We start from the raw sequence: 15,504 nt of genomic DNA, 5'->3' as shown, positions 1-15,504 counted from the left end.
CCTACACGTGATTGAGCCTAACCAATACAAAAGGTAACGAGACAACAACTTAAACAGAGGTCTAAAAACTAACCAAAAAGCCGATTCCTGAAATAATCCCTTTTTAAGCTATCATAAGATACCAAACATACAGCCGGATCTTTCAACTCGTTTGCAGGGCCTAATTACGCAGATATTAAACTAAATCTCTGATAATCAAAGATTAACCATAGCAGATTGGATCTACTTAAATAAGAACAAAGCAACGTGCTGTCCTCGCACCCGAGCTCGGGCATGATGACAGCTGAACGCTCATAGGTAACAGGCAAAGCACGATTAAAGCATGAAAAAACTAATGTTACTCTATACGCGTCAGGATAACTAGTGTTACTCGCCATCAACAATGCTTCAGAACGAGAAACACAAAAAGTGAACAAGTAAGGACGATGTTGCCCCGATCATGCAGGGTGTGATCGGAGCTGCACAACACTTACCCGAGAAACTCTAGAACAGGGGAGGCGATGCGCCGAGTGTTGTTGATGAATGATTCTGATCTCTTATTGTTTACCCAAGATACATATTTATAGTTCATAGACTTTCTTTTCCTAACCAATCCTAACCAAACACGACACAAATCTCAACTATCTGTATTTAAACTGTTTAAACATACATACCTACCTAGATACACGGCTATCATGGGCCCAAAACACCTGTATAGGGTTCAATCCGCAAGCCTATTATAATTATCCTTCAAACCCATCTTGCTCCACGGCCACTTTCCGGCCTGCCTAAATTATGACAATTATAGCACGGCACGAGGCACGAGGCCCATGCCGGGCTAGAAAGTCATAGCGTAGGCCAGCCCACGGGCCTCGGGCCGGATGGTCAATTATAGATATCATTGCAAGTTTAAATTTTATTCTACTACTACGCCTAAGAAGTTAAAAAATAATATCTTTTTTGAAAAACAAAAAAATGCAGCAGAGTGTGCTCTGCTTGGTCTAAAGTTCGATCTCATCTTTCTTTTAACTTTCCAACTCACCGGTATACGCACGCATGCTCCGGTAAAACTAGAAATGCAGCAGTGTGCTCCAGTTCACATCACAGCATGCATTATATTTGACCCACAAACTTTTTAACTAACAGCTGCTTTACCACTAACTGTTATATATACTGTACTCCTTAAGCAACTAGATAGTAATCCAGAACAGCACACACACTCTGCTCGCGACAAGCAAGCAGCCGTCGGCCATGGCGACCGCCGCGTCGGCCTTCGCGGCGCAGGTGCTGCGCGGGCGGTGGTTCATGGCGTACGGCTCCTTCCTCATCATGTCCGCCGCCGGCGCCACCTACATCTTCGCCATCTACTCCAAGGACATCAAGGCCACGCTGGGATACTCGCAGGAGCAGCTCAACACCGTCGGCTTCTTCAAGGACGTGGGCGCCAACGTCGGCATCCACGCCGGCCTCGTCGCCGAGGTCACCCCGCCGTGGGTCGTCCTCGCCGTCGGCGCCGCCATGAACCTCGGCGGCTACCTCATGCTCTACCTCTCCATCACCGGCCGGGTCAGCCCCGCGCCACCGCTCTGGCTCGTCTGCCTCTACATCGCCGTCGGCGCCAACTCGCAGGCGTTCGCCAACACAGGCGCGCTCGTCACCTGCGTCAAGAACTTCCCCGAGAGCCGCGGCGTTATGCTCGGCTTGCTCAAGGGGTTCGTCGGGCTCAGCGGCGCCATCTTCACCCAGCTCTACCTCGCCTTCTACGGCCCCGGCGGCGGCGGCGACACTAGGCCGCTCATCCTGCTTGTCGGATGGCTCCCGGCCGCCGTCTCCGTCGCTTTCCTTGGCACCATCCGGATCATACGTGCGCCGCGCTCGCCCGCCGCGGCGCGCCGGGAGTACCGCGCGTTCTGCGGCTTCCTGTGCGTTTCGCTCGCGCTCGCGGCGTTCCTCATGGTGGCCATCATCCTGCAGAAGCGGTTCCTATTCACCCGCGCCGAGTACGGAGTCTGCGCCGCCTTCGTGCTCTCCATGCTCCTCATCCCCTTCGCCGTCGTCCTGCGCGAGGAGGCTGCTCTGTTCAAGAAGAACACGCCTGAAGCGCAAGCGGCAGAGGACTACACGGAGCCGTCCACGGCGACTGTGGCGGCCACAAAGCCGGTGCCGGAGCCTTCGCCTGTCACCTCGAAGCCCACGACGGCGGTGGGTGCGAAATTGCTTGCCGCACTGAGGCCGCCGCCGCGCGGCGAGGACTACACGATCCTGCAGGCGCTGGTGAGCGTGGACATGCTGCTACTGTTCACGGCGACGGTGTTCGGCGTGGGCGGCACGCTGACGGCCATCGACAACATGGGCCAGATCGGCGAGTCGCTGGGGTACCCGCCGCGCAGCATCGCCACCTTCGTCTCCCTCATCAGCATCTGGAACTACCTCGGCCGCGTCGCCGCCGGCTTCGCCTCCGAGGCCCTCCTGGCGCGCCACCGCCTGCCGCGGCCGCTCATCCTGGCGGCCGTGATCCTGCTCACCGTGCCGGGGCACCTCCTCATCGCGTTCGGCGTGCCGGGGTCGCTGTACGTGGCGTCGGTGGCGATCGGGTTCTGCTTCGGCGCCGCGCAGCCGCTCATCCTGGCCAGCGTGTCGGAGCTGTTCGGCCTCAAGTACTACTCGACGCTGTACAATTTCTGCGGCACGGCGAGCCCCGTGGGGTCGTACATCCTCAATGTGCGCGTCGCCGGGCGCATGTACGACCAGGAGGCGGCGCGGCAGGGCGCCGTGGCCGCGGCGGCGGGGAAGGGCGTCACGTGCATTGGCGTCCGGTGCTACAGGGAGTCCTTCTTGGTCATCACGGCGGTGACCGTGGCCGCGGCGGCGGTGACGGCGGCGCTGGCGTGGAGGACCAGGGAGTTCTACGCGGGAGACATCTATGCAAAGTTCAAGGAGGGAACTAGCACTAGCAGTGGTGATGCCATTGGTGAAGACAGGGTAGAAGTACAACCAGCCAAGGAACAGTTGTAAGATTGGACCGCACCAGTCCATGTAGAACAAGTGCTCTTGTCGATACGATACTCTATTGTCAACTCGATGTATCATTTCTCTACGCATGTTTTTTTTTTTGGATCTTTGGATGTCGACCAGGGTCCATGCACATGGCCTCCTCTGAAAATTTTGAACTAGTCTCCCCGTTCGTCATCTCAATTAGAAATGGAACCTACAAGCTGCCAACCATGCCTGTTACTCCTGTACCATGCCGCCTGAGTTGCAGTTCAAAACTTTCAGTATATATGCTGTCATTCGAATTGAAATTTTAGACAAAAATTGTAGATAGTTAGGATTACAGATTTAGTGAAAAGCTTGGAACTTGATAGATACTTTGAGTTCCTTTCGTTGTTTAAAAAAACGGTTTTGCGTCTGAATAAATTTAAGTATGATGTTCAAAAGTATTGGGTTCCAAGTTTGGAAATTCGAATTGATTTTTATTTGTGTCAAGGGGACATGAAACCTTTTGGTAGTTGAGATATTTGATTTTCGAGTGGGAAATGGTTGTTTCCGGATAAGATAGACAGATGCTAATCCCAGGCCCACGTGTGAAAATAGATTTATTTGTTTTGTTCAGTGCTTGTAGATAAAGTGAGTCATCATTCGTAGGCTACACACTTTTCTCCGTGTCCTACCACGTGTACTTCAGCCCTTTGATGGTGGTCGCGCTTGCACAATGTCAGTTTCATCATCTCAGTCATGAACTTTTGTACGATTTCATCTGAAGTTCTAGTGTTTGCACATTATCTGTCCAACAATGGTCATGTTAGTGAAGTATCAGTTTCATCACCCCCATAATGAACTTTTGTACAATTTCGTTTGAAATTCTAGTGTTCGCACATTGTCCGTCCAACCTTGGTCACCTTACTGCAATATCAGTTTCATAACCTCCATAATACTTTTTTTTGGTATGAAAACATTTGAATTTCTGGTGTTTGCCCAATATTCGTCCAACGTTGGTCTCATCTTGTTGCAAAAGAGGGGACTCGTCACACTGCTGGCTGCAAATTATACTCTCATCGGAGGTTCTACTTTCTCCATGTCCTTGATAACACACGAACAATGCGAATCAATGTTAGCTTAAAAATATACTCTCTACTCTCTGCCTTGAAATATAAAGTATTTTAGTTTGTCACAAGTCAAACTATTTTAATTTCTTTTTAGCTGATGGAAAAAAGAGTGATAATATCTACAGTACCAAACAAGCATAATTGGATCATTATGAACTTATATGATGTGTTAGGTGTTAATACTCATCTCTATAAATTTAGCTAAACTTACAATTATTTGTCTATGGATAGGGTAGGAATAGGATGACGCCACGCCCAACGCCGCGTGCTCCGATAATAATAGATTGACTCATTCAACGCGAGTCCACAATGGCATGTGAGCTTTCTCTGCCCTTTGATGCTGACCACAGAATGTCAGTCAGTGTTGATCGCATACAGCAATTGACTATCCAATAAAAATGTAAGGTAGTGGCAATCATTAACAAAAAAAGTCATCTTTTTCCTGTGGAACTGGATAGACAAAAAATAATGCATAGTACAAAACAAATGTCACGGTCAGCTACCAAATTTCCAATCGAAAAACAAAAATCAAACGATCACGAAAATTCCAATCTTGGGCATGCTCTCTGTAACGCTGTTGAGTGTGCTGTTAACTAGTGTGGTCGTGTCCTCTAGCTTGTCTTGGTTCGGCATCTGCAACCATCACTCGCGGTCTCCCCGGCGTCCGTCCACCTCCGGCTGCTCCTTGGACTCCACCACCGCCCCCTCGCCGACGCCATTGCCACTCACTCCTCCCTCCTTGAACCTCGCGTATATGTCCCCCGCGTAGAAAGCGCGCGTCCTCCACGCCAGCGCCAACGTCACCGCGGCCGCACCCACGGTCACCGCCGCAACGACCAGGAACGACTCCCTGTAGCAGCGCGTGCCGACGCAGGTGACGCCCTTCCCGGCCACCGCCGCCACGGCGCCCTGCCGCGCCGCCTCCCGGTCGTACATCCTCCCGGCGACGCGGACGTTGAGGATGTAGGAGCCGACGGGGCTGGCCACGTTGCCGACGTTGTAGAGCGTGGAGTAGTACTTGAGGCCGAAGAGCTCGGAGATGATGGCCAGGATCATCGGGTACGCCGCGCCGAAGCAGAACCCCACCAGCACCGACGCCGCGTACAGCGACCCGGGCACGCCGAACGCGATCAGCAGGTGCCCCGGCACCGTCAGGAGGAGCACGCCCGCCACCAGGAGCGGCCGCGGGAGCTGGTACCGCGCCAGGAGCGCCTCCGAGGTGAAACCGGCGGCGACGCGGCCGAGGTAGTTCCAGATGCTGATGAGGGAGACGAAGGTGGCGACGCTGCGCTGCGGGTAGCCCAGCGACTCGCCGATCTGGCCCATGTTGTCGATGGCCGTCAGCGTGCCGCCCACGCCGAACACCGTCGCCGTGAACAGAAGCAGCATGTCCACGCTCACCAGCGCCTGCAGGATGCTGTAGTCCTCGCCGCGCGGTGGCGGCCTCAGCGCGGCAAGCAATCTCGCACCCACCGCCGTCGACGCCGGCTTCGCGGATGCGGCCACGGTCACTGGGGGCAGAGCCGGCGCGTCAGCTTGCGCTTCGGGCGCGTTCCTGATGTTGAACTTGAACAGCGCGGCCTCCTCGCGCAGCACGATGCCGATGGGGAGGAGGAGCATCGTGAACACGACGGTGGCGCTGACGCCGTACTCGGCGCGGGTGAACCGGAAGCGCTTCTGGAGGACGATGGCGACCATGAGGAAAGCCGCGAGCGCGAGCGAAACGTACAGGAAGGCGCAGAACGCGCGGTACTCCCGGCGCGCCGCGGCGGGCGGGCGCGGTGCGCGTATGATTCGGATGGTGCCGAGGAAGGCGACGGAGACGGCAGCCGGGAGCCAGCCGACGAGCAGGATGAGCGGCTTGGTGTCGCCGCCGCCTCCGGGGCCGTAGAAGGCGAGGTAGAGCTGGGTGAAGATGGCGCCGCTGAGGCCGACGAACCCTTTGAGGAGGCCGAGCATGACGCCGCGGCTCTCGGGGAAGTTCTTGACGCAGGTGACGAGCGCGCCGGTGTTGGCGAAGGCCTGCGAGTTGGCGCCGACGGCGATGTAGAGGCAGACGAGCCAGAGCGGCGGCGCGGGGCGGACGCGGCCGGTGACGGAGAGGTAGAGCATGAGGTAGCCGCCGAGGTTCATGGCGGCGCCGACGGCGAGGACGACCCACGGCGGGGTGACCTCGGCGACGAGGCCGGCGTGGATGCCGATGTTGGCGCCGACGTCCTTGAAGAAGCCGACGGTGTTGAGCTGCTCCTGCGTGTACCCCAGCGTGGCCTTGATGTCCTTGGAGTAGATGGCGAAGATGTAGGTGGCGCCGGCGGCGGACATGATGAGGAAGGAGCCGTACGCCATGAACCAGCGCCCGCGCAGCACCTGCGCTGCGAAGGCCGCCGCAGCCGCTGGCGCCATGGGTGGAGTGGAGTGGAGTGGAGTGGAGTGGCTGTTGCTCTCCCCGGCCGCTGCTTCTTGGATTCCTTTGGAGGCAGTGGCGGATTATGAAGGCTCCTTTCCTTGGGCGAGAGTAGTGGCAGGTAAGGTTGGTGAGGCTGCACTGCACACAAAGTTTGGGCGAAAGCAAGTTCAGTGAATTGGTGTTACCTTGTACTGATACTGGATTAGGAGTGCCAATTGAGCACATGTTATGTGACTGACTGACTACTCTTGAGCCATCAAGGGGACCGTGTCATGGGTGGTGACACAGACAGTGTTTGAACAGTCGAACTAGATGGCTTTGTGCTGGCAGAGTGACAAAGCAAACGCTAGTGTGCTACGGTGCCAGGACTAGGAGTAGGAGATGGTCATCCAATCGAGACGCCCAATCCAAACTGGACTGTGCCTCGACGTCACGATGCGCATCATCTCCTTGACTTCATCGTCGTCGTCGTCGTCGTCGTCGTCGTCGTCATGAAGTAAAATGGAAAGGCACTTTCAGGCATGCCCTGCAACCCAAAACTTTTTTCATGTGGCCACCCACACTGCCACACACATGGAGAAGAAGCATAGCACGCATCTGATCCCAGGAGCAGGAGCTGTCGCAAACGACAAGCGATTTGCCTGCCACTATACTGTGGTATAATTGGGCCTTGGGGAGGTGGGCTTCAGAGGCCGTAACAGGAGGAAGGCAGGCTCAATGCATCTCCCCACGGGGAGGATGGGATAAGATAAAAAAAAAAGGAGATCAGTCAGAACAGGCCGCAGAATAGATGTTGGGCCTAATAATTCGTGCGTGGCCTAATATGGTTTCTGTAAAATCCGGTTGAACCCTTACCAAAAAAAAATTAATTTGTGGCCTCTGCAATTGACTGAAGATTGGCTCGGAGATGAGATTGGCCCAACCTGACCTGCGGGGGGAGATTGGCCCAGTGAACTCGTGCGTGGGCTGAAGAGGTACGGTGCCCCCAATCTTTCGTCTTCCAATTGGCAAGAAGAAGATGGTATCGAAGAGGTAAAACCAAATAATTGGTGGATTCAAATTCGAATTGTTAGCATTTCACGTACTTAGGTGTGAGGCTTTGCTGTTTTTCTGCAGATTCGAAGAGCCTGTTTTCCAAGTTTGAATGCTGAAGCTGCATCAGTTGAGTTTGGGGCAATGGGGCAGAGAATTTTTGTATTTGATCCAAATGCTTGTGTTATTGCTGATAGGCGGCTTCAAGTGCCAATTGACAGATCTCATCCTAGCATTCTTAGATATGACCATTCTTAGTACCATTTATGTCAGTCCGTACGGTGTTTTGCAGGAAAAAAAAAAGACCCCAACAATGATGATGAAGGCTTCTGTGGACGAGATGAGTGGAGACGAGGGAATAATATAATGGATGCGCTATCTATTCTTGTACGGCACTGTGTTTTGCGAGGAGCACGAGAGCGAGAGCTCAACAACCAACGTAGGCATGGTGCCGTTCATGATTTTTTTTGGCGCCGCCCCAACTGTGGCAGCCAACCAAACGCACCCAAGATCATGGAGGTCTCTGTCACACTACCTCTTTCTCGGCGACATACTACTAACTTTTAACCACGTGACAATATATATACCCAAGATCATTGGTTCATCAACGACAACGTACGTACCTACCAATAATAATTGCATTGCATTTATTCTTCTTCTTCATCATCTTTTATTTTCATCATTTTTAATTAGTTTCTTAATTTGAGTTATATATATATATATATTTTCAATGAACACATAATACATTATGGATTCTGCTAGTTCTTTAGCATTATTGCAGGAAGGCCTGATAAGGGATATTCTGAAGAAAGAGCCTCGCCGACAGGAATATTATGCAAAGTCTGCACCTAAACAAGAAGGGTATTCTCGGCCTCAACCACCACCTCCTACCAGTAAAGCACCTCAATTCTCTAGTCCTGAAGAGAAGAAGCATGTAGAAGCATTAAGATTGCAGAATCCAGAAGATGTATTGTCAGCTATCAAGGCATACAGAAGGGCAAAAGGGCTTTGTTATAAATGTGGAGTCAAGTGGAATCAAAACCATAGATGTGCTCCAACCGTGTCTCTGCACGTTGCGGAGGAGCTTTAGCAACTTCTCCAAGATCCTAATTCCATTCCTGAGCTGCATTTTGAAGCTGATGATGACTCTGGTGATGACCTGATGGCCTTGTCTGCTCATGCTGTGAACGGTAATGATTCCCCAAGAACAATCAGAATTGTGGGTAATTTATATGGGCATCAACCACTTACGCTGATTGATTCTGGTAGTTCAAGCAACTTTATCAGTGAACAGATGGCAACAGCTTTTCCAAATTGGAGTCCACTACAAAAACCTGTCCAAGTCAGGGTGGCCAATGGAGCTTCTATTCACTGTACACATGAACTAAAGCAACAACAAATATATATTCAAGGTCATTCCTTCCTTCTGGACCTCAAGATTTTACCTCAGAAATGTTATGATGTCATTATTGGTATGGATTGCCTGGAAATGCACAACCCTATGAAAGTCCACTGGTAGGACAAGTGGGTGTCTTTTTCTCACAACGGTACTAAAATACAACTGCAAGGTATTCAGTTTCAGAAGCCATATGTGGGCATAATTTCTCCATCTCAAGTACAAAAGCTGAAAAAAGATGGTAACATCTGGTGTCACACCCGAGTCTACGAGACTGTGCATATGGCGTACATCTGTATCAGGATAAGGGGTGGGATATGTCCTACATTGTAACTACTCGTACCGTAGTAGAACTAGTCGGAATAGAAGAAAACTACCTGAGAAGTACTCGGGCAGGACTCCTGAGCTCGTATCCGGTTAGGATTTCCATGTAACCCTATCCCCCAAACTATATAAGCGCGGACATGGACCCCCTCCAAACAGGACCATGAGGGACAACTCATGCCTCATGGAGGATCACCCGGGATCACATAAGATCACCCTGATCCACACCTAAAACAATAAAAACCATACACATGACGTAGGGTATTACACTCTCGGCAGCACAAACCTGTCTAAACTTTATGTTTCTTGCACCTTCGAGTTTCTGATCTTGGCGACACCCTACCTACAAACTCACCACCTCGGAGCTATCCCTCAGTAGGCGTGACGGTAAAATACCGACAGCTGGCGCGCCAGGTAAAGGACGCCTGTAATTCTGCAGCCGTAAAAAAAACCTAGCATGATCCATGTCCAAATAGCAAAATTCTCAAAGTTTTACATTCACCATAAAATCTGCATCGCCGGTCCACGGTGTCGGGGCTCGCGTAGTTTACTGAAAGGGCCTCGCTCCCATACTTCCAGTAACACTTAGATTACTAGTTCTTGATTGACTAGTATTCTATATTACTGAAGAGGTCTCACTCCTATATTTTCAGTAACACTCCGTTACTAGTTTACAACTAGTACTACGTGTAGTTTACTGCATGGGCCTTGCTCCCATAATTCCAGTACTACTCTGTTTACTAGTTCTCGACTAGTATTACGTGCAAGTTTACTGAAGGGACCTCGCTCCCATACTTTCAGTAACACTCCGTTTACTAGTTTATTACTAGTACTACATGCAAGTTTACTGAAGGGGCCTCACTTCCATACTTCCAATAACACTCCGTTTACTAATTCACCACTGGTAGTTTACTGCATGGGTCTTGCTCCTGTACTTACAATACTACTCCTAGTTCACGACTGGTACTACGTGCAAATTTACTAAAGGGATCTCACTTCTATACTTCCAAAAACATTCAGACTACTGGTTCTTGACTAGTATTCTATGTTACTAAAGGGCCTTCGCTCTTATACTTCCAGTACTACTCCGTTTACTGGTTCACGATTGGTATTACATGCAAGTTTACTGAAGAGGCCTCGCTCTCATACTTCCAGTATTACTCCGTTTACTAGTTCATGACTGATACAATATGCAAGTTTGCTGAAGGGGCATCGCTTCAATACTTCCAATACTACTACGTTTACTGATTACGACTAGTACTACGTATAGTTTACTGCAAGAGACTCGCTCCCGTACTTCCAGTACTACTCCGTTTACTAGTTCACGACTAGTACTACATGCAGTTTTGAGGGGGCCTCGCTCTCATAATATTGCGTTTTTAGTTTCCGACTAGTTTTACGCGTCGTTAGCTACTTCGACTACCTGTCTCGCCTACGAAACGAGTCGGAATCGACTCCGACTAGTCGGCTTCATCGACAGTTTAAGATCCAGCGGCAACATGGCCAATACCTAAGCTCGCAGTACACTATTCTTGCTGGTTGGTCTTGGAAATTTGGTTATCCGTCCATCATAGACCTATCTTACATGCTTACGAATTGTTCAGTAGTGGTTTCAACAGTTTCCAGTTTTCGGTGCTGCCATAGAGTTAATTACAAGTTTATATTTGAAACCGTAAGTAGTGGGTTGCTGTAATGATTGCTTGTTCATTAGCTTAAAGAACTAGTTACCATGCTCGCAGTCACCGGAAGCACTAGGAATGGTATTTTTATCCTTTTCCTTTAGGTTATTAAATTATTTGTCAAATTGTGTAGGGGATGACTGGCACTAGAAGGGGTTCCAAGCCTCAGGCTATCAATTGTATTGTCCTGGTTGGAATTGCCTGGACAGCTGGATTGCAAGTCTGTATCCCCACCGACTACTAGGTGTGTCTCGTGCGACTCATCTAGCTCCCCACCTCGAGGGCTGGATGCGACAGGGCACTCAGCGTACTTTCGGCGGATCTTTTAAGCTCTTACGCTTTGAGGCTTTTAAGGATTTATCTTAAAAAATAATTGTTTAATCATTATTTCAGGTATTTTATTTCGAAATAAGGGTTTTTTCAAAATTTTATCCTAGAGGTTTTATCTAGCCATTAATTTAGAGAAAAGGGTTTAATTTGAGTGGTAATTTAGGGTGTTTTTTGGAGAAGCTATTTGTTTAACTATTTTTTAGGAAATTTATTCCGAAAAAAGAGGTTTTTGAATTTCTGAACCAATTGCCCATCTTAACCATCAATTTTTTACCATCATATATTGCATGCCCCGATTTTTTGGATCCATTATTTCAAACCTTTTCAAACCTTAGGGATTTGGATTCAAGTTTCGGGGGCCGCGAGACACGTGTCATCAACGATTTATTTTTCAAATCTTTTGGAAGATAAGGATAGAAGATTCAAGACTAATTTGACCCTCAGTCTGATTCTCCGAGTCAATCTAACGATCGGGGGCTACTCCATAGGGAGTGCGAGTTTAATTGCACCCCATATAAAAGAAGACTTGATAACTACTCGGGCCATGAGCACCTTACAGCCTCAATGCTACTAAGAAAATACCCTCGACGGGACAGAACAAGGGAGGGGAGAGAAGAAGGGTCGGAGTTCAATTTAAATTTTTCTCAAAATTTCAAATAGAAACTTGAAAAACTTTGAACATAAAAGTTGTAGGAAATTTGAAAATCTATGACTTTCATTTTGTATCAAAGTTCATTTGAGCTTTAGTTTAGAAGTTATTTTAAATTTAATACTACTAGGATTTGAATTCCTATTATTTTTATGAGTTTAAAATTTGAATTTGCAAAAAGCCAATTAAGTAAACTTGTAAGGCACTAAAATATAAGTGTATTTTTATACTACAATTATCGTGAAAAGTGGAGCATAAAAGATTATAAACATAAATAAAAAAATCTCACGTACACACATACATACACATGCATATGCACACACATAGTTAGATGCACTGTTTCAATGATTCTGGGTTATTATGCATGATGCTATATTTAAATTTTCTTTCTTAGGATTTTAAACACCTAGGGTATTACAGCGGGACGGGCGGCAAGGGGCACGATGCGGCCGTGCGTGGGGGCGTGGTCGGTGAGGGGCGCGACGCGGCTGTGGGGGCAGCAACGCGCGACTGTCTGAGCCTGGGGCCCTGGCGGTGGTGGCACGGCGCACTGGGCGGGGGATGGGGTAGGCAGGGGCGCCCGAGCGAATCAGGAGTTGGAGGAAGGGGAGGTCGGAAGGGGATCAGCCGATCAGGGAATCAGTCAAGACACGCTAGGGTTAGTTGTGGGCTACTGGGCTGCTGATCTGGGATGGTTCCGGAAATTCGGGTACCACAGGTGTGTACCTAAATTTCCCGAATTAAATTCGGGTTTCTCAAAGTTATACTCGGAATAGAGATCGGGTATTTTGGGTTCGGGTATTTTGGGATCGGGTTTGGGTATTTCGGGTTCGGAAAATTATGCCTAGGGCTACATAAGGTAAGTGCACCCCCTCAGTTTGCTCTAGCTTCGCTAATGAAGAGAGGGAATGATCGGTTTCATCCAGATGAAACCATTATACAAGACTATGAAACCTGTTGATATGAAATTATGTATTGCAAGGCTTGTTTCATGCAGTAACCTAAAATCTTTTTAGATATGATGCGTCACTTTTGAAAACCGCGAAATAGAACATACTTTTATGAATGGCATTAAGCATTATTTGCTTCGCGACTTAGCAAGGCTGCCTGAGTAGTCAACTGTTATGGTTCTACTCGGATCAATCTAACAGGGACTTTGGGAATAACAGAGGGATAGCAAGAGGAAGAAGAACCGAGAATGGGGAATGAGTTCTATAATTCAATCCATGCCGACGACTTAGGGCCCGTTCGTTTCCGGCCTCTAAAGCCCGAAACCTCTAAACTTTAGAGGCCCGGCAGCGAACAGCCCACTAACCGAGCGAGTATGGTTCCTTTAGAGGTCGCGAATCTTTAGAGGGGGCGACCACTCTAATCGCTCGCGTTTCCCAGCGCTGCCCCCCACCCCTCCCCCCCCCCCGCGCCGCCGCCCCCTGCTCCTCCCTGCGCGCCGCGCCGCCGCCCCCTCTCTCCCCCACCCCCCCCCCCCCGCGCCGCCGCCCCCTACTCCTCCCCGCGCGCCGCCGCCGCCGCCCCCTCTCCCCCCACACCCCCTCGCGCTGCCGCCGTCTGCTCCTCCCCGGGCCGCCACCGCAGCCGCCGCCCCCTGCTCCTCCCCGCGCGCCACGCCGCCGCCCCCTGCTCCCCCCCGCGCGCAGCCGCCCCCTCTCCCCCCCCCCCCCGCGCCGCTGCCGCTACGCTCGCGGAGGCCGGGCCAGCACCGGCTGTCGGACCCGGGGTCACGGGGCTGCGTACGTCAAGGAGTCCGTATTGGGCTAAGGGATAGGACATGTCCTGTACCTTATTTATGTTGTATTCTACCCCCATGCGGAGTAGAACTAGTCGATACAGAAGGAAACTACTCGAGTTTTACTTGAGTACGATTTCTAAGTTAGTATTAGACTAGGATTCATGTAACCCTGTCCCCCCGGATATATAAGGGTGGGCAGGGACCCCCTCAAAACCAAGATCACCAGATCAACATCAAGGCAATACAAACCATCATACAGGACGTAGGGCATTACGCATATTGCGGCCTGAACCTGTCTAAATCTTGTGTTGTCTGCACCTTCGAGTTCCTGATCTCGGCGCATCCCAACCGAAAACCTACCACCTTGGGTATACCCCTTGGTGGGCAGCCGGATAAAATCCAACAGCTGGCGCGCCAGGTAGGGGGGCGCATCAGAGATCCGCTGGAGAACTCGATGGCTCTTTTCAAGTTCCCCAGTCCCGTGCTCCCTGAGGGCACAACCTTTGTTTTTGGCTCATGGGTCTGCGTTGCCAACGGCGCAGGCGGTTTCCGTCGGCACATCGTCGATGACACCTTCAAGCTAAAAACACTTGCCTCAAGGCTCGACGACTTTGTCGATAGTCTCGACGAGTTGCCGTTTTTTGACTCTGCCAGGGAAACCGAGGCAGAGTCTGTCTCTACTGTTCCTTTTTCCATGTTGGAAAAGGACCTGGACTCTTTGCTCCAGGCTGGAGGTTCCGAGGCCACCACATGTCGGGGGGCTGAGGATCACCTGGCCACTTGTGGGCTGATGATCACCACCACCTCCGAAGGACGAATTGTTCATTGGAGGGGGATGAATCTGTCCGATCTACTCGGACATGAAGACCGCTTGGTAGCCCACCTTGAGCCTTTGCCTTTTCAGGAGGGTAGGGCGTTGGCTACCATAACCGAGGGCTCGACTAAGCTAATCGAAGCCCCCTCTGAAGAACTCGCAGCTCACCAAGTCCTGATGGCGGAAGAAGGGGATGATGATGCCCTCATCCCCATTGGCGCACTTGATGGCATATCAGAAGATGAAGACACCGCTGAAGCCGAGAACGAGAATGACGCCGAGCGCGACGCGTGACGGGCAAGGAACAGAGCTCGTGCGGTTCGCAGAAGGCGAGCCAACGAGCGCATACGTTCTGCACAGCGCAAACTTGAAGCTGAATTCGCCGCGGCAGATGAACGTGGCTTCAGAACTCCTGTGGCCAACATTGCTCAGGTAACAGTATTACTCGAGCGAAGCAACGACCCCAACGTCCGACAAGCACTCATCTACGCCCAACGGGCGTGGGTCCAGTTGGACCAGCAGGCTCCGGCATCGCTTGTCAGGGACGAGCACGTCGGAGATAGCCGAAGCCAGGCCCCAAGTCGAACAACAGGTAATCGCCCGCGACCCCAACGCAGCAACAACAATGATGGCGTGGGTGGAAGCCAGCTCACCGGTGGGCGGTGGCAGCCACCTCTGGCAAACAACCCGAGGCAGCCCAACCCTCCACGTCAACAACCTGATCTTCGCCAGAAGATCAATGAGGGGCGCGATGCCCGGTCAGTCCTCGACTCGAGGCGACGGGAACGCGAGGTAGCCGAGCGAGACGATGCTGACTGCAGCGATCGTTTCCCTGCGTTCACTGCGAGATTCAACAACTACAAGTACCCGGAGGGTTTTAAGCCAATAGGCATTACCAAGTATGACGGCAAGCAGGCCCCCCAACAATGGCTCCGCTGTTACTCTACTGCCATTGAGGTGGCTGGCGGCTCCAACACTACCAAAGTCGTCTACTTTCCGATGGCTTTGGAGCCTGCACCGTTGACTTGGCTGGAAAGCCTC

General features: G+C 51.0%; 2 protein-coding genes across 2 annotated transcripts; one reads left to right on the top strand and one right to left on the bottom strand.

Annotated features, from left to right (window-relative positions):
- Positions 1–1,196: 1,196 nt before the first annotated feature.
- LOC112887065 (protein NUCLEAR FUSION DEFECTIVE 4-like) lies at positions 1,197–3,251 on the top strand. Its single transcript, XM_025953146.1, has one exon. It carries the CDS (start codon positions 1,231–1,233, stop codon positions 2,992–2,994), a length of 1,764 nt encoding a protein of 587 aa, XP_025808931.1. The 5' UTR covers positions 1,197–1,230; the 3' UTR covers positions 2,995–3,251.
- A 1,252-nt stretch (positions 3,252–4,503) lies between these two features.
- LOC112883977 (protein NUCLEAR FUSION DEFECTIVE 4-like) lies at positions 4,504–6,879 on the bottom strand. The gene is made up of 2 exons (XM_025949257.1): positions 6,678–6,879; positions 4,504–6,589 (listed from the first exon to the last, which is right to left on the bottom strand). Exon 2 carries the CDS (start codon positions 6,486–6,488, stop codon positions 4,728–4,730), a length of 1,761 nt encoding a protein of 586 aa, XP_025805042.1. The 5' UTR covers positions 6,489–6,589; positions 6,678–6,879; the 3' UTR covers positions 4,504–4,727.
- Positions 6,880–15,504: the final 8,625 nt, after the last annotated feature.

Source organism: Panicum hallii, chromosome 3 (assembly GCF_002211085.1).
Source record: "Panicum hallii strain FIL2 chromosome 3, PHallii_v3.1, whole genome shotgun sequence".
Lineage (NCBI taxonomy): Eukaryota > Viridiplantae > Streptophyta > Magnoliopsida > Poales > Poaceae > Panicum > Panicum hallii.
The sequence above is the reverse complement of the archived record's forward strand: the minus strand, read 5'-3'. Positions and strand labels throughout refer to the sequence as shown.